Here is a 19,442-nt window from a genome sequence, read left to right as displayed (position 1 = left end):
TAATGATAATGAAAAAGATGCATTGGGATTGGCATTTAAAGACATTGTAAACTCAATTGGAGTTAGACAACACGTGTCAGGACCTACTCATCGTCGTAATCATACTCTAGATCTAATATTATCACACGGAATAGATGTTGATGCCGTTGAAATTCTGCAGCAGAGCGATGACATCTCAGATCATTACCTAGTCTTGTGTAAACTTAATTTAGTCAAGGCTGCAAAGCCGACTCCGTGTTTCAAATATGTTAGACCTATCACTTCTGCCACTAAAGATTGCTTTATCAATAATCTTCCTGAACAGTTTCATCATCTCAGCATCCCAGATAGCTTTGAAGAACTAGATATTACAACAGAAACGTTTAACTCTCTCTTTTCCAGCACTTTAGACACAGTTGCTCCGTTGCGCTTAAAGAAGATTAAAGAAAATAGTCCAACGCCGTGGTACAACGAGCACACTCAGGCCCTTAAGAGAGCAGCCAGAGAGATGGAGCGCAACTGGAAGAAAACAAAACTAGAGGTATTTCGCATTTCATGGAAGGAGAGCTCGATTGCTTACAGAGAGGCCTTAAAAGCTGCTCGATCTGCTTATTTTTCAAACCTATTAGAAAGAAAATAAACATAATCCTAGATATTTATTTGAAACGGTGGCTAAACTAACGAAAAAGAAAGCTTCAAACACAGAAGTTTCCAAGCAGCACAGCAGTAATGACTTTATGAACTTCTTCACTTATAAAATTGATAATATCAGGGAGAAAATTATTACTATGCAACCGTCTACTACAGTATCGCATCAGGCAGTGCATTGTAGTCTCCCGGAGGAAAAATTTGATTCATTCGTTGCTATAGGAGAGGAAGAATTTACCAAACTCGTTAAATCATCTAAATCTACAACATGTATGTTAGACCCTATACCGACTAAGCTACTGAAAGAGATGCTTCCAGAGGTCCTAGATCCTCTTCTTAATATCATTAATTCGTCTTTGTCATTAGGATACGTACCAAAAACCTTTAAGCTGGCTATGATTAAACCGCTTGTTAAAAAAACGCAACTTGATCCTACAGAATTAGTCTATTACAGGCCGATCTTGTCACGGTTCATGAATGCATTGCTTTCTTTTTGTCTCGTGCATTTGTTATTTGTGTATGTGTGTGTGTGTGTCGCGTGGATCTGTGGGTGTGGCCGGAGCAATCATGCTCATTCATCAATCTGCAATCATCATCGGCGCCAGCTGCGACTCATCATCACTTCCATAAATACTCACCGTTTTCTCCTCTCCATTGTCAGATCGTTGTTGAAGTCTTGTGCTGTCTGGTGTCCTGATCCTGTGTTCCTGTTCCCGTTTCTGTGATCGTGTGGTGTTTGTTCCTGGATTCCTGTTCGCTGTTCTGTTCGTCATTCACGCCGGAATTCACCATCACCGTCACTTCACTCAGCACCAGCCCAGACTCACCCGTGTCTGACCATCGAGGTCCCTGCATCACCCGCCAGTGTTGTTGCCTTGTATGTTCATCTGTGTCTCAAATAAAGAGTTTATTGCACCTGCTATTGCTTCCTCGTTCTCACATCATGACAGAACGATCTGACCATGGCATGGAAGCAGCAAGCGGAGCTCAGATTTCCATGGAGACGTTCGTCAACAGCAGTCTTCAACGCATGGACGCCCAGGAGGAGGGGCTTAAAGGGTCATGAAACCCCCCTCTTTCAGCTCAAGTCTAGCTCACAATCTTTTTGAAAAATGCAACTTAAATGGGCGTGGTGGCTGTGAGAAGAAGGGAGGGGAGTGGGTGTGGCATGGCACGGCAGAGGAGAAGAGAGGAGAGGGGGAAACTGTCATCGCAATGGCCCATGCATATCGACTGTCACTAAAAATCAGTGGTAAAATGTGAGGAAATGCTAAAAAAAAAAAAAAAAAAAATTATAGCTGGCAAAGTTAAAGTCTAATGAAATACACTGATGCCTTATTTTTGTCCTTTCAAAAGTAACTGAATGCCCTGCTACATATATTTGCCTACATTAAGTCTAATTGTATTTAAAACATATAACGTTTATGTCATTATAAAATATATATTTGTTTATATACACACTATAAATGCATATATTTGAAAATAATACATTTTCCGCTTAAAAAAAAAAAAACGTTCCGTGGGCTACATAGCCTGGATCTACGCGCCCCCTAAACCCACATAGTAAAGATGGACAGTGACATAGAAATTTGCACGCATACGTTCCATACAATTGAGGTATTATCGAAATATCTAAATTTTAATAACGAGTGATTATTTAACAAAAGGCATGTAAAACGGCCAGGGTTACATTTTAGACACACACACACACACACACACACACACACACACACGACACACCTCTGAAGCGATAGAAAGTCCTCGGAACCGCATCACTCGCAAGACGAAACCTGCATTGGTGTACAAGGCCGAAGTCCACCATTCTCCCGTTGAATGGTTGCTACACACACATATTTAGATGTGTCCGTGGGTGATGGCCGGAGTCCAGCTCGGGCAGCATCGCGAGGAAAGATGCACTGGAACTTTTGCACCACGAAAACAAACGCGCGTCCCATCATTGCCTCTCTCATCAGCTACGCGATATCACAGTTTGACATGTCATGTCTGTCATTGGAAAGTTCCCCGTGGTGTCATGAATAATTAAGAGAAAGTGTCTTCTCATTGGATAAGAAAACTCAGCACATGAATAATTATGAGACACCGATGAGTCATCAAAGTACTATAGTACTCTGCCACGTCACAGCCTGTGACGTGGGCACGATGAAGATTTTAAAACCGGAAGACGAAAATAGCGGAAAAAAACTAAAATTTAACCATTTTCCCCCTACTATTAAATCTAACAGATGCTAACATTGTCTTCAATGGTGTTCAACACACATACCTGTGTTAAAATCTCAGAAAATTTGGCTTAGGGTTTCATGGCCCTTTAACAACACTGGCCGTGCTGTTCAGGCTCTGGTGGCGCAGGTGTCCGAGCTCACCCAGCAAATTCAACAACTGCGAGCTCCCACTGCGCCGCCCACACCGGCCGTTCCTCCCACACCATCGGATCCTCTCTCCCAGTCGGAACCTCGCTTACCTGTGCCTGAGAGGTATGCCGGAGAACCCAGTTTCTGTCGAGCGTTCCTGACTGGATGCTCAATGCACTTTGCACTGCAACCGAGAACCTTCAACAATGAGCGATCCAAGGTCGCATTCGTCCTTTCACTGCTGACTGAGAGAGCGGCACTTTGGGGAACGGCGGTGTGGGAAAACCAGGACCCATGCTGCGAGTCGTTCCAGGCACTCTCCGCCGCCATGAAGCGAGTCTTCGACCATGCGGTCGCCGGTAGAGAGGCGGCGAGGGTGCTCGCCGAACTTCGCCAGGGAGAGAGGTCAGTTTCGGACTATTCGATCGAATTCCGGACTCTCGCAGCAGAGTGCCAATGGAACGACGAGGCGCAGTGGGACATGTTCCTGCATGGGCTGGCTGACCGCGTCCAGAGGGAGATCTACGCCCTGGACCTGCCCACTACCTTGGATGGACTGATTGAGTTAGCACTACGAGTTGATGCCAGACTGTCAAGAGTCGAGCGACGCGTCCTTTCCAGTCGAGCTCTTGGAGGAGCAGAGAGTCTGCGGTCCAGCGGCACGGACGCGGTCAGCCCTACCTACGATCCCGAGCCCATGCAGGTAGGGCGAGCTCGGCTTTCCCGGGAGGAGAAGGAGAGGCGGAGGTCCCAAGGCCTTTGCCTTTACTGCGGCGGAGCTGGACATTTTTCGAACACGTGTCCGGTAAAAGGGCCACGCCCGATAGTAACAGTGAGGCTACTATCGGGTGGGATCTCCGCCGAGAAGACCTCATCGACATCTACCCTCCTCCCGGTAAGACTAAGATGGTCAACAAGCCAACACGACTGTCAAGCACTATTGGACTCCGGGGCGGAAGGAAACTTTATGGACTGCACTCTCGCACACATCCTTCAGATTCCCCTTCAGTCACTCCCACATGACATTTCTGTTCACGCACTCAATGGTCAAGAGCTTCCTATGATTTCACTATCTACTGGTCCCATTACCCTCATCACATCTGGTAACCACTCAGAGACTCTGTCATTCTACATCATGGACTCACCTCTTGCACCCATAGTATTCGGACATCCTTGGCTGACTCAACACAACCCTAGAGTGGACTGGCACCGGAGGTCCATTACGGAGTGGAGCACTAAATGTCATGAGTCCTGTCTTGTGTCTGCCTGTTCGTCTGTTCCTATGTCTGTGTTACAGGAGAAAGCAGTGGATTTGTCTAACGTGCCCGCGGAGTACCACGACCTGAAGGAGGTGTTCAGTAAGTCTCGAGCTGCTTCTCTGCCTCCGCATCGTCCCTACGACTGTGCCATAGATTTATTGCCAGGTAAATCTCCGCCTAAGGGCAAGTTATATTCGCTTTCTGCTCCAGAAAGGGAGGCCATAGAGAAATACATTTCTGATTCTCTAGCAACGAAGTTCATTCGCCCTTCCTCTTCTCCAGCGGGGGCGGGGTTCTTTTTTGTGGGGAAGAAGGACGGATCTCTGCGACCTTGTATTGATTACCGGGGGCTGAACAACATCACGGTAAAGAATACTTATCCTTTGCCGTTGATGTCTTCAGCTTTCGAGAGATTGCAGGGAGCGTCACTCTTCACGAAATTGGACTTGCGTAATGCTTATCATTTGGTCCGCATCAGGGAGGGGGATGAATGGAAGACTGCTTTTAACACCCCCAGGGGTCACTTTGAATACTTGGTCATGCCCTTCGGGTTGTCCAACTCCCCAGCAGTCTTCCAGGCCCTCGTCAATGACGTGCTGCGAGATATGGTCGATCAGTTCATATATGTCTACCTGGATGACATTGATTTTTTCTTCTTCTCTCCAGGAACATGTGCAGCACGTCCGACGAGTGCTTCAGAGGTTGCTAGAGAATGGGCTTTTTGTCAAGGCAGAGAAATGCGAGTTCCACGCACAGTCGGTTCCATTTCTTGGGTACATCATTTCGTCTGAGGGAGTACGTATGGACCCTGAGAAGGTTAAGGCTGTGGTGGAGTGGCCAATCCCAGATTCCCGCAAGGCCCTGCAGAGGTTTCTGGGATTCGCCAACTTCTACCGACGTTTTATTCGTAACTTCAGCCAACTAGCCGCACCTCTGACTGCCTTGACCTCCCCCAGAACTACGTTCAGGTGGTCAGACACGGCTGAAGCCGTGTTTGCCAAACTGAAGGACCGCTTTGTTTCGGCCCCTATTCTGATAGCCCCTGATTCCTCACGTCAGTTTGTGGTGGAGGTCGACGCGTCAGAGGTGGGGGTAGGTGCAGTGTTGTCCCAACGTTCTTCCACAGACGAGAAGATGCATCCCTGCGCGTTTTTATCCCATCGCTTGTCCCCAGCCGAACGTAACTATGACATTGGTAACAGAGAGTTGTTGGCAGTCAAGTTAGCGTTGGAGGAATGGCGTCACTGGTTAGAAGGGTCGGGGGTACCTTTTATCGTCTGGACCGATCACAAGAATTTGGAATATATCAGGTCCGCTAAAAGATTGAACTCCAGGCAGGCTCGGTGGGCACTTTTTTTCGGTCGTTTTGATTTTACTCTCTCGTACCGCCCGGGTTCCAAAAACATCAAACCCGATTCTTTATCGGCATTTTTGATCGTTCCGAACGCCTGGTTACTCCCGAGTGCATTTTACCCGAGACCCTATTTGTCTCCATACTCACATGGGAGGTTGAATCGAAGGTCAAGAAGGCCTTAGAAGGGGTAACGCCCCCGGTCGGTTGCCCACCGAACCGTTTATTTGTGCCGGAGGGATTACGGTCAGATGTTATTCAGTGGGGGCATTGTTCCAACGTAGCCTGTCATCCAGGAGTGACCCATACTAGTTTTCTGGTTAAGCAACGATTCTGGTGGCCACTTATGGCCCGGGACATTCACAGTTTTGTTTTGGCTTGCTCGGTTTGTGCCATTGGTAAGTCTTCCAATCGACTCCCAGATGGGTTACTCCAACCGCTGCCTGTCCCTTCGAGACCCTGGTCCCATATCGCACTAGATTTTATTACCGCCCTCCCGCCCTCTCAGGGCAACATGGTAGTTTTAACCGTGGTGGACCGGTTCTCGAAGGCGACTCACTTTATTCCCTTGCCCAAATTACCCTCAGCCAAGGAGACAGCGGTGACCGTCGTAGATCACGTCTTTCGTTTACATGGCCTCCCGATTGACGTGGTCTCCGACAGAGGACCCCAATTTGTGTCCAAATTTTGGCAAGAGTTTTGTAAATTACTGGGCGCGACTGTCAGTCTATCCTCAGGGTTTCATCCCCAGAGCAATGGCCAGACCGAGAGAGCCAACCAGGATCTGGAAAGAATGTTGCGGTGTTTGGTATCCAAGAATCCTTCTTCCTGGAGTCAGCAACTGTCTATGGTGGAGTACGCCCACAATACGTTACCAGTGTCATCCTCGGGCCTGTCTCCGTTTGAGTGTAGTGTAGGTTACCAGCCACCTATCTTTCCCAGTCTGGAGTCCGAGGTCGCGGTCCCCTCCGCACACGCCTTTGTCCAGAGGTGTCACCGCACCTGGACTAGAGCCCGTGAGACTCTACTCCAGGTGAGGTCGCGCACCAAGGCTAAAGCCGATCGCCACCGGTCTAAGCCTCCCGTATACGTCGTTGGTCAAAAAGTGTGGCTTTCTACTAAGAATATTCCTCTCCGTTCCGTCTCTAATAAGCTCGCACCCAAATTCATTGGCCCGTTCACTGTCACCAAGATCATTAGTCCGGTGGCAGTCCGCCTCAACCTTCCTCCAGCGTACAGGAGAATTCACCCCGTTTTCCATGTATCCAAGATTAAGCCTGTGTTTCGATCAGCGATTAACCCGCCAGTCCCGGTTCCTCCCCCGCCGCGTCTCGTAGATGGGGAACCTACTTATTCAGTAAATCGTATTCTGGACTCTAGGCGGAGGGGACGCGGAGTCCAGTACTTGGTGGACTGGGAAGGTTACGGTCCGGAGGAGAGGAGTTGGGTACCTACGAGAGACATTCTGGATCACTCCCTTATCGATGATTACAATCGACAGGTAAGGGAGTCTGGGAACGCCAGGAGGCGTTCCTAGGAGGGGGGGTACTGTCACGGTTCACGAATGCATTGCTTTCTTTTTGTCTCGTGCATTTGTTATTTGTGTATGTGTGTGTGTGTGTGTGTCGCGTGGATCTGTGGGTGTGGCCGGAGCAATCATGCTCATTCATCAATCTGCAATCATCATCGGCGCCAGCTGCGACTCATCATCACTTCCATAAATACTCACCGTTTTCTCCTCTCCATTGTCAGATCGTTGTTGAAGTCTTGGTGTCCTGATCCTGTGTTCCTGTTCCCGTTTCTGTGATCGTGTGGTGTTTGTTCCTGGATTCCTGTTCGCTGTTCTGTTCGTCATTCACGCCGGAATTCACCATCACCGTCACTTCACTCAGCACCAGCCCAGACTCACCCGTGTCTGACCATCGAGGTCCCTGCGTCACCCGCCAGTGTTGTTGCCTTGTATGTTCATCTGTGTCTCAAATAAAGAGTTTATTGCACCTGCTATTGCTTCCTCGTTCTCACATCATGACAGATCTCGAATCTACCTTTTCTGTCAAAGATACTATAAAAAGCAGTATCCTCACACTGTGTTCCTTTCTTGAAAGAAATGATATCTGCGAGGATTTCCAGTCCGGATTTAGACCATACCATAGTACCGAGACAGCTCTCGTTAGAGTCACGAATGATTTGCTCTTATCATCCGATAGTGGTTGTATCTCTCTATTAGTGTTACTCGATCTTAGTGCTGCATTTGATACTATCGACCACAACATTCTTTTAAATAGATTAGAAAACTATGTTGGATTAGTGGAATTGCACTAGCATGGTTTAAATCATACTTATCTGACCGTTATCAGTTTGTAGCAGTAAATGAAGAGATGTCTCATCGATCACAAGTTCAGTATGGCGTACCACAAGGCTCAGTACTAGGACCGCTGCTGTTCACTCTGTACATGCCACACACACACACACACACACACACACACACACACACTCTGTACATGCTACCATTAGGAGATATCATTAGGAAACATGGCATTAGCTTTCACTGTTATGTCGACGATACTCAGCTGTATATTTCTTCAAAACCTAACGAAACTTACCAATTCACTAAATTAACAGAATGCATAGCTGATATAAAAAATTGGATGACTCGTCGGCACCGAGAGCCTCGTGGTCAGCGCGCCGACATATAGCGCCGTTGTGCTTCGGGCGACCCGAGTTCGAATCCCGGCTCGTGGACCTTTCCCGATCCCGTCCCCCGTCTCTCTCCCACCTCGCTTCCTGTCCACTCTATACTATTCTATCACAATAAAGGCAAAAAAAATCACCATAATAAAAAAAAAAAAAAATTAAAAAAAATTGGATGACTCGTAATTTCCTACTTCTAAATTCTGAAAAAACAGAGATTCGAATTATTGGACAAAAAACTTCCTCACGTAGAAACCTAGAATACTGTCTAACACTTGATGGCTGCTCTGTTAAGTCTTCGTCGTCGGTTAGGAACCTGGGTGTGCTCTTTGATACCAATCTTTCATTTGAAAGTCACGTGTCTAGTATCTGTAAAACCACATTTTTCCGTCTTAAAAATATATCTAAATTACGTCATATGCTCTCATTGACAAATGCGGAACAATTAGTTCATGCGTTCATGACCTCAAGGCTAGATTATTGTAATGCTCTACTGGGTGGTTGCCCTGCACGCTTAATAAACAAACTACAGCTGGTTCAAAACGCAGCAGCTCGAGTTCTTACCAGAACCAGGAAGTATGACCATATTAGCCCAGTTCTGTCAAAACTGCACTGGCTCCCTATTAAACATCGCATCAATTTTAAAATATTGCTGATCACTTACAAAGTACTAAATGGTTTAGCTCCGCAGTGCTTGAGCGAGCTCTTAACGCATTATAGTCCTTCACGTCTATTGCGATCTCAAAATTCCGGCCAGTTGATAATACCTAAAATATCAAAATCGACTGCTGGCGGTAGATCTTTCTCCTATTTAGCACCAAAACTCTGGAACAGTCTTCCTACCATTGTCCGGGAAGCAGACACACTCTGTCAGTTCAAAGCCAGATTAAAGACACATCTCTTTGACCTAGCATTCACATAATACATTATAGACTTCTATAATTTAATGTTAGGCTGCATAGATTAGGTCAGCTGGAACCGGGAACACTTCCCATAAATCCTGATGTACTCGTTACATCATGAGAAGAATGGCATCTACGCTAATTTTAGTGTCTGTGTTTATCCCGAGGTTTTCCCGCAGCCTGCCGGATCCAGGCCGTATCCAGATCTGATGAAGGACCTTCGCCTGGACCCGATGACAACGCAGTGCTGAAGTGCCAACTAGTCTCTCCCTATGGAGGATCCCTTTCCCACTCCACAGATAAAGCGTCATCGGGAAAATTCGTTTACCTACCTACCCCGAAGTGATGTGACCTGCGCACATATATTCAAACGCACCTAACTATAGAACCAATTCTTAATGCGCATGTGAACGCCATCAACATTTATCACAGGTTCGCGTTTAAAGTCTGTGTAGAGAGAATGGTGTTGTCTTAGCGGCCCCAAATTTAATAACAAATGATTGTTGCGATGGAAGCGAATCAATCAAAACTAACTTTAGCTGGAAAATAACTTAAAGTACCACTATAAAGCCAAAACAATCTCTGTTACCTTAAATTATACATGTATCTCTGTAAAGTTGCTTTGAAACAATCTACATTGTTAAAAGCGCTATATAAATGAAGATGACTGACTATAATGAGAGTTTAATTCACACATAATTGTCCAGTTATGTTTATGTTTAACTAGCCAACATGAACTCTATATCCTCCATCAATAAGCTCAAGCTGAATAATGTGTCCAGTCTTCTATAAATCAGTGTTTTTAACTGTGGATATTTTCACAGAGGTGGACAGATAAAGACCATCAGCAGTCTGGGGTGGACAGAAATGTTAATTATCAAACATAATAAATGAGTTTGACTATAAAGAACTGGACTGTTTTACTGCTTACAACACAACTGTCTACAGTTAATTGTGCTTGATTGTAATTGAGGGAGTGCTGGAATAGATCAAATAATACTGAGTGAATTTGACTATTTCTGTCTTATTCCTCGTCTGCAGGAATATTAATAGAAAAGAAGATCACACTACAGCTAGAAAATTACAGAAAATTAATAGCAAATTACAGATTAGAGATCGTGTGTGATCAGGAGCTTTTGAGAAATACCAGTAAATCAGTCTTAAGCCCTATTCACAGAGACCTCACAACTCTGAAACTGAAGGAGAAATAGATTTAGCTCTAAACTAACTAAAATGAAGAATAATGTGTTTATAGTCTCTGCACAGGAGAGACTCTGTGTTGTTTCAAAACTAAGGAAAATATGTATTTATTGGTACTGGCCAAAACATGTTGTGAAATATCAGCATATGGAGTATAAGCACAAACCCAATATGGTGCATCTCTAGTGTTTAGTGATGTATGAAGAACAGAGGATTGAACTATTATTCAGTCTGGAAAAATCCTTCACTAAGACACAGTATATTTCACTCACCCGGTTGTGTGTGTATCACTGTTGTTTCTCTCAGGACGCTGTTTAATGTCACACAGAGACACTGAGGAGTCATCATCATAAACCCCAAATCCAGCATAGAGGGGTTCAGTGAATGTGGTGTTGAGTGTGTGTAAGTGTGTGAGTGTGTGTGTGTCAGAGATGCTGTAGAAGGACAGAGTGCCGGCCGACACGTCCACATACACTCCTGCTCTCTTAGAGGATGAAGAGACGACAGGAATATCAGTGTAGTAATTATTGTGACGGACAAAGAATCCGTTATTAGAGCAGAACAGAATCCAGGATTTGTCATTCCATCCAAACACACTGTCATCTTCACTCTCTCCTTTCCTGCTGATTCCTTTATATGCCACTGATATACCAGCATAATATCCGCTCCATTCAGCCTCCCAGTAACAGCGTCCAGTCAGACTCTCTCCACACAGAACCTGAGGCCACTCATCAAATCTCTCTGGATGATCAGGATACGGCTGACGCTCAGACACATACGTCACTGTCCTGTTCTCATCAGACAGAATGAGTCGAGTGTATGCTGTGTTTGGATCCAGTGTGAGATCACAGGCATCTGAACACAAGAAGAGAAACATTTCACTAAATGACACAAATCAACAATAAAGCACTAAATGATTGTGTGTGTAGACCTACATTTGTGTAATCCTGCTGTCATTCTGAACTCTCCACAATGATCCACACTATAAAACACAAACATGATTCATATTAATTTCTAAAGGAAACACAAGAAACACACACACACACACACACAATCTGTTCTGTGACTAGGTTGCCATCCGTCCCGTAAAACACTAGATCGTCTCATATATTTACAGGTAAAATGAAGCGTCCCGTATCAAATCAATAAGAGTTTGTTGGATTTGTCCAGTATTTTACATTAGACACACACAGTTGAATAAACACATTAGGATTTTGCAGTATAGAGCAGTGTTCTTCAACCCTGCTCCTGTCTCCCTAATCAAACACACCTGATTCACTGATTTTGCAGTATAGTGAATACTAATAGCAAATATAATGAAATCAATTTCACAATAATAAGTAGAGAAGCTCATTTGCATGCGATTGTTTTTTAGATGATTGTGACAGCGTGTTTGTTTCCATAGATGGACAAAGTCTCGAGAACTCGTCTCAGAAAATGATTCATAAAACATATAAATATCAGTTGATCCTTTGTTTACTTTCTTCACTGACACAGACGAAAATGAAAAGACTATCAGTCAAAGTTCAGCTTTAGGAGGGGAAAAAATAGGGCAGGATAAGAAGACTGAGAGAAAGAGAAAGATGAAGATGAGGAGAGAGCAGGTGTTGACAAATATCTAATGACAAAATTTTAAAGCTATTTCTTTTTTTTTCTTTTTTTTTTTTGCACATATGTAGGTCAGAGAAATCCAAAAATTTCTCGGGGGAGCATGCCCCCGAACCCCCCTAACTACCTCACATTTGAGTCAGTTTTGACTTCACATTTTTATCTTTACATTTACATTGTGAAAAACAAGGTTGTGTTCCATATCGTGGTGTTCAGCAATTTTAACATCATCATATCAGTGTAGATGTAGGTGGACCAAAATAAAAACATTAAAATAAGTATTAAATAAGTATTGTGCCACAGTGACACTCTTGTCCCAAAAAGTATTACTATACCACAATACTCAATATGTTGTCCCACGTGAGTCATTTTTCCCTGTTGCACCAACACAAAATTTGAGGGTTCCCCCACCTGCCAAATCCCACTTTAACCACTGCATGGATTGACCCAAAACAACTCTAAACAATATTGGTATAACCATTTTGTTCTGGTCTGGGTATTTAAAGGGGACATAAATGTGTGTTGGCAGTGTGTGTACACAACCTCCCAATAGTGATAAAAATCCACTCACTCCTTTTTAATTAATCCCCATAAATCATCAGCAGTGTCTCCCAACGACCTGTTTTCAGAATGCGGCTTTAGTGACGTCACTAAGCACAGGCCCCGCCCACGAGTGTTGACAGACACTGCCGTTTCAACATAGACCTGCCCTGATCGAGTGCACAGCTGCTGCACTGACGAGAGTGTCTCCCAGCGTTGTAGCCTACAATAGGTGTTGTGTGGCTGGATGTATTAATCCACATAGCTCTCACTATTTACTCCCCAAATCTAAGGCAGCCAAGATGAGGTGGAATTATTTTGTTTTCAAAGAAAATGCTCCCTCAACTCTCCCGAAATTCGTTTATGTACTTGCACACTTCTTATAACTTACTGTGTTTACTCAGCTCTTACAGTGATTTTCTGAAGTAAAACTGACGCTTCATCTTTTGTGTGATGTACAATAAACTTTATTAAACTCATCAGTACATGTTTGATCATCATTCAGACCTGGTCCGAAACAGCAGACTTGTAGGCTATTAATAGTGGATACATACAAGCAGATGACAAATACGTTATAACCGTTATTAAACTAAACTATACCTGTTCCATCTCTATACAGCACTCTGACTCTGTAGGCATTATTGTCAGACTCCAGGTCGAAATGAACACTGTTACTGAGAGTTTCTGATATTATCATCATTCCGTGAGATGAGATTGTCCTGAGACTGAGTGCGAGCTCTTGAAGCTCAAGGGTGATCACGTCACGTTCCAAGATGGTCGCGCTCTGTGAGAGCTCTGCAGACTTAAGAGTTTACAACGGTTAGTCTTGCTAAATTGGAAGTAAGAAATTCAAAGAAGCTCTGGAGATCTTGGAAATGGCACCGCCTAAGAAAACTGAGCCTAAAATGGAAAGCGATATGGAGGAAATACGCAAGTCGCTCAGTCATATGTCTGGGGAACTTGTCAAAGTCACCGAACAGCTGACAAAGCTAACGCAAGTTATAGAAGAGGTGAAACAACTGAAAGACATGATAAGCGCAAAAGACAAAATAATCAATGAACTCGAGAGAAGGCTCGATAACATTGAACAACACATGCGAATGGAGGATGTAATAATTACTGGCCTGACCATCAAACCTCAGTCTTATGCGAAAGCTGTTGCAAGTGGTAGCAATGTCAGTGAGGATGCGGAGAAAGCTGATTTGCAAACACTGGAAAGGCAAGTTCTTCAATTTTTGACAGAGAAGGATATACATGTGGATCCGAAAACCATCTCGGCGTGCCATACTCTACCACGCAAAGACAAGACGAGGCCTGCTATTGTCATGCACTTCGTAAATCGGAAAAACAAAACTGAAATGCTGAGCCAAAAAAGTTGAGAGGAACAGCGGTGTATCTGAATGAGCATTTAACGCAGAAAATGGCAAATATTGCAAGAGAAGCCCGCTCCCTGCGAAAAATTGGAAAAATCGAGGCGACATGGGCAAGAAATTGTAAGGTATTTATTCAACTAAATGGGTCAAATCCGGAACAAGCTAAAGTTTTGATGTTAAGAGACTTAACAGACTTAGAACAATTTAAATAATGAGACATATTCCTTTTTGCATTTTCGATACACCTCAAGATATGCCGATGTTAAACCCTGTGGGAATGAATATAATTTTGTCAAAATGGGAATTTGTGGTCAGATCAATGGATTTATCTTGTTGTTGGACTGGGCCTGTATGATTTTATTAGAATGTCTATTCGATCCAAGTACTCACACTTTCGATTATGGTCCCAAATGTTGATATAAACAGTGACAAAATATTTGATATGGAAACTGTCTTTGCGCATAATATACTAGTGCCTGGGGAATGTCACTACTTTACAACACAAGAGTTTAATGGGACTACACAAAGGTTTTCTGATGACGCATTTTCCATCATACACTTTAATAGCCAAAGTTTGAAATGTAAATTATCAAAGATTAACAACTTTCTTAGCGATCTAAAACGGACATTTAAAGTGATTGCTGTAACAGAAACCTGGTTGAAGGAAATGCAAGTTGACAGTGTACAGATCAACGGTTACAACATGTTTTATGTAAACAGGATGGGGAAAGGTGGAGGAGGTGTTGCCCTCTATGTTGATGCTAAACTGAAATGTAAAGTTGTTGAGCACAAAACTATAGCTGTGACTGATTTGATGGAAACATTAACGATAGAAAAAATGTGTTAATCACTTGTGTTTATAGACCACCTGGGCCTGTTACTGATTTGTTTATAAAAAATTATAGAAATGTTTGAGGATGTAAAGAACAAATCAGTAATTGTATGTGGTGATTTCAATATAGATTTGGGTAGCATAGTAGCAACTAATGACTTTAAGAATTATATGGAAATTGCAGGTTTATGCCCAATGATAACCAAACCAACCAGAATCACAACTCATAGTGCCACGATTATTGATAATATATATATAAATATACACGGTGAAATTATAAATGGTATTTTCATGACAGATGTGAGTGATCATCTCCCTGTATTTATAATTTATGACAATTTCTGTATTAATACTATGCAAGATAACTCTCTCGTTGTCATAAGGGATAAGTCTAGTAAAGCTATTGAGGATTTTAAAGAAGATCTTAAGAGACAAAACTGGGATCAAGTATATACGAATGACTTAAATAATGCTTATAATGCTTTCATGACCACACTTATTAATTCATATGATAAAAATTGTAAACAAATCAAAATCTGTGCTCAAACTGCGAAAAAATCCTTTGATAACCCTTGGATGACAAATGGGTTGAAAAACGCTTGTAAAAAAAAATTATCTGTATAGAATGTTTCTTAAAAAAAGAACAGAAGATGCAGAGTGCAGATATAAAAAATATAAAAACAAACTTGTATCAATTATAAGAAAACAAAAAAAGGATTATTACACCAATCTGATAGACAAAAGTAAAGGCATGTATCAAAAACACATGGGGTGTAATACATACAGTCTTGCATAAAGGCAAGGCCAAAATTATCACTCCTGATTTTATAACCAAGGACAACTCAGATATATATATGCGACAGAAGAAATTGCAAACGAATTAAATAATTATTTTGTAAACATTGGCTCCAATTTAGTACAAAACATCCCAGATGAAAACATTGATGGTAGTATTATTCCACATAGTGTTAACAGCATTTTCCTTGAGAGGGTACAAGCGAGTGAAATTTTGAAAATTGTGTATGAATTTGCAAATAAAAAGTCAAATGATTATACAGATATGAATATGTCACTGATAAAGCAAATTATAGACGTCATTGTTGAGCCTTTTACTTATATTTGTAATTTGTCATTCACTACAGGAAAATTTCCAGAACGTATGAAAATAGCCAAAGTGGTTCCACTTTTCAAAAAAGGAAATAAAAATGATGTTTCGAATTATAGACCCATATCCCTGTTACCACAGTTATCTAAAATTTTAGAAAAATTATTGGTGTTTAGATTAAAAAAAATTTTGGATAAAAATGAATTGTTAAATAGTCAATTTGGATTTCGCTCAAATCATTCAACTGCAGCAGCAATTTTGGAACTGGTAGAAGTAACCAATGCTATGGATAAGAAATATGTTACTGTAAGTGTCTTCGTGGACTTGCAAAAAGCGTTCGACACCTTAGACCATGAAATATTATTGAGTAAACTATATAAATATGGTATAAGAGGCATAGCTCATCAGTGGGTCAAAAGCTATTTAAAAGAAAGAGAGCAGTTTGTTGAAATCAATAACACAAAATCAAACAATTGTCCAATAACTTGTGGTGTATCCCAGGGATCGGTACTAGGTCCAGTACTTTTTCTTCTTTATGTGAATGATATAGCAAATGTTTCTAAGTTACTAAAATGTATTTTGTTTTGTATACTTTATTTTATGTTGGCAAAAATATAAATGACGTATTACAAGTTGTAGAGTATGAGTTTGGGAAAATTATGAGATGGTTTAACGCCAATAGACTGTCTTTAAATATTAGTAAGACAAAATTTATGATTTTTAGTTGTATAAATAAGGATTTTGATGCAGCATTGTCAGTACAAGGAGTACAGATTGAAAGGACTCATGAATTTAAGTTTTTAGGTGTTGTGATCGATGAACAGTTGACATGGAAATTCCATATCGACCATGTTAAATCTAGGGTATCCCAAATTATAGCCGTGTTACATAAGGTAAAAGAATCTGTTAAAGGGTACATAACATGCACAGTTTCACCTAATCTCATGTTAATCTTGAGTACCTATAGAGTAGTGGTGCATCTTTAATATCCCCAAAAAGTGTTTAGTTTTATTATATTTATAAAAGAAAAATACAGCTTTCCGATTCTCTCCGGAAAAAGCCGAGGTCCTGGAGGCGGCGCTATAGAGTCAAGCGGTAGTGCTTGATTTCCAGCAAAAGACAGAAATCTGATCCAGTTGTACTTACATGAATGGGGTCTTTTATCACTGGGACCGCTCCACGTTTTAATAGCAAACGATTTGCAAATCCAGCGTCGACCTGGGCCTTGTTAATAAAACATTCGTCACTGAAATGACCAGAACACACAACCGCACTTGGTACACTCCGTTGCTGCCCCGGAAAAACAAACTGCATCTACTGTTCCTGTAACGCTGGGTTCTTTGGAAAGCTGAACATGGTAAGCTTTCCCTCACATCCAAAAACACACTTTTTTGGAGACATTCTTGAACAAATCCTATGTAGCGCTGGCTGCCGATGATTTCCTGTTGAAGCGCGTTGATGTGCGCGGTCTCGCTCTCCTCTAGTCGACGTGTGCGCGGGCGCGCTTTTCCGAGAGAAATGCTCATATAAGGAGTTCCACTCTCATCTACGTCATTAGATCCACGATCGAAAAAAACCAGCCGAAACTTGTACCAACCCGGAAGTAAGATTTTCGGCACAGAAATTCTCCGTTATTCGTCCAAAATATTTTTTTTAAACTTTGGCCATGTTTAGCATGAGAATCCATCTCTTTAACACTGTAAACAACTCTGAATACATGAAACACCATTGTACCCCCCCCCCCCTTTAATAAATGTGCCTTGTTTTTGTTATATAATTCATTGATTGTTCCACATCTGACCTATTGCATTGAAGCATGGGGAAGTGCAAATAAGACTTATATAGAACCAGTTTTTAAATTACAAAAACGTGCCATTCGCGTTGTAAATGGAAGTGAATATAGGGCCCACACAAATCCAATATTTATACAGTTAAAAACCTTAAAATTTAATGACTTATTAGAATTTAGCCTTCTAAAAATTATGTATAAAGCTCACCTGAAAACATTACCTGATAAATTGCAAAACAGATTCATCAAGAGAGTTAGTAGATTCAATTTAAGAGGAACTGAAGTCTTTCAGAAACCAGAGTTTAGAACAAAATTAAAGGAAAGATGTGTCTCAATACAACTGTGGAACAATCTAAATAGTGAAATTAAAACTTCAACATCGTTTTTTTGTTTTTAAGAAGTGTGTAAAAGCATTACTAATAGAGAAATATAATGCTGCTATTTAGCAGGAAAATGTGATTTAATTTATGACTTTGTATATGTGTTGCAAAGTAGACGTGTGTTGTAAGCGCACCTCTTTGGAATTGTAATTTAACTTATGTTGATAAGGGGCAGATATTATAAGTTTATCTTCTTTCTGCTCCTTTTCATTTCTTTTTCAAAAGAATGAAATAAAATATGAAATGAAAAATGAAAATGAAAGCTCCGCCCCCTGTGCCGTCCAGCAGCAGCTCATTTGCATTAAAGGGCACACACTAAAACAGCGCGTTTTTCTGAGCACCAAAAGTGACAATTTAAACATGCTGTAAAAAATGATCTGTTGGGTATTTTGAGCTGAAACTTCACATACACACTCTGGGGACATCAGAGACTTATTTTACATCTTGTGAAAAGGGGCATAATAGGTGCCCTTTAATGCATTAACGAATGTTAACTAATGGGACCTTATTGTAAAGTATTACCAACAATTCAAAACCAACAACATACAAACAGTTTACTATAAAAACTATTTGACAGGCAGTTTGACAGAGAGAAAATATAAAGCTAGTATATAATGCTGCGACTGACACCTGTGATGTTACTCACTAATAACAAACAATCTAATATAACAAACACATATATACTATAATGAGAGTTTAATTCACACATAATTGTCCAGTTATGTTTATGTTTAACTAGCCAACATGAACTCTATATCCTCCATCAATAAGCTCAAGCTGAATAATGTGTCAAGTCTTCTATAAATCAGTGTTTTTAACTGTGGATATTTTCACAGAGGTGGACAGATAAAGACCATCAGCAGTCTGGGGTGGACAGAAATGTTCATTATCAAACATAATAAATGAGTTTGACTATAAAGAACTGGACTGTTTTACTGCTTACAACACAACTGTCTAGTTAATTGTGCTTGATTGTAATTGAGGGAGTGCTGGAATAGATCAAGTAATACTGAGTGAATTTGACTATTTCTGTCTTATTCCTCGTTTGCAGGAATATTAATAGAAAAGAAGATCACACTACAGCTAGAAAATTACAGACAATTAATAGAAAATTACAGTTTAGAGATCGTGTGTGATCAGGAGCTTTAGAGAAATACCAGTAAATCAGTCTTAAGCCCTATTCACAGAGACCTCACAACTCTGAAACTGAAGGAGAAATAGATTTAGCTCTAAACTAACTAAAATGAAGAATAATGTGTTTATAGTCTCTGCACAGGAGAGACTCTGTGTTGTTTCAAAACAAAGGAAAATATGTATTTATTGGTACTGGCCAAAACATGTTGTGAAATATCAGCAAATGGAGGATCAGCACAAACCCAATGTTGTAGCCAATTTTGATATGTGTTATATGTTTTT

The 19,442-nt window shown here is 41.6% G+C and overlaps 1 protein-coding gene across 2 annotated transcripts in view; it reads right to left on the bottom strand.

The window, feature by feature from the left end:
• Window positions 1-19,442, bottom strand: part of LOC307154420 (NACHT, LRR and PYD domains-containing protein 1 homolog) — a 29,863-nt gene that overhangs the window by 5,824 nt on the left and 4,597 nt on the right. For both annotated transcript variants that reach the window (XM_079864346.1, XM_079864347.1), the window contains exons 4-5: window positions 11,335-11,381; window positions 10,672-11,254 (exon numbers count right to left, since the gene is read on the bottom strand). In XM_079864346.1, the coding sequence (XP_079720472.1) occupies window positions 10,672-11,254; window positions 11,335-11,381 (630 nt within the window). The remainder of the gene's footprint in view (window positions 1-10,671; window positions 11,255-11,334; window positions 11,382-19,442) is intronic.

Source organism: Squalius cephalus (genome assembly GCF_949319135.1).
Source record: "Squalius cephalus genome assembly, chromosome: 2".
Taxonomy (NCBI): domain Eukaryota; kingdom Metazoa; phylum Chordata; class Actinopteri; order Cypriniformes; family Leuciscidae; genus Squalius; species Squalius cephalus.
Note: the sequence above shows the minus strand (reverse complement) of the source record. Positions and strands in the feature narration are given on the sequence as shown.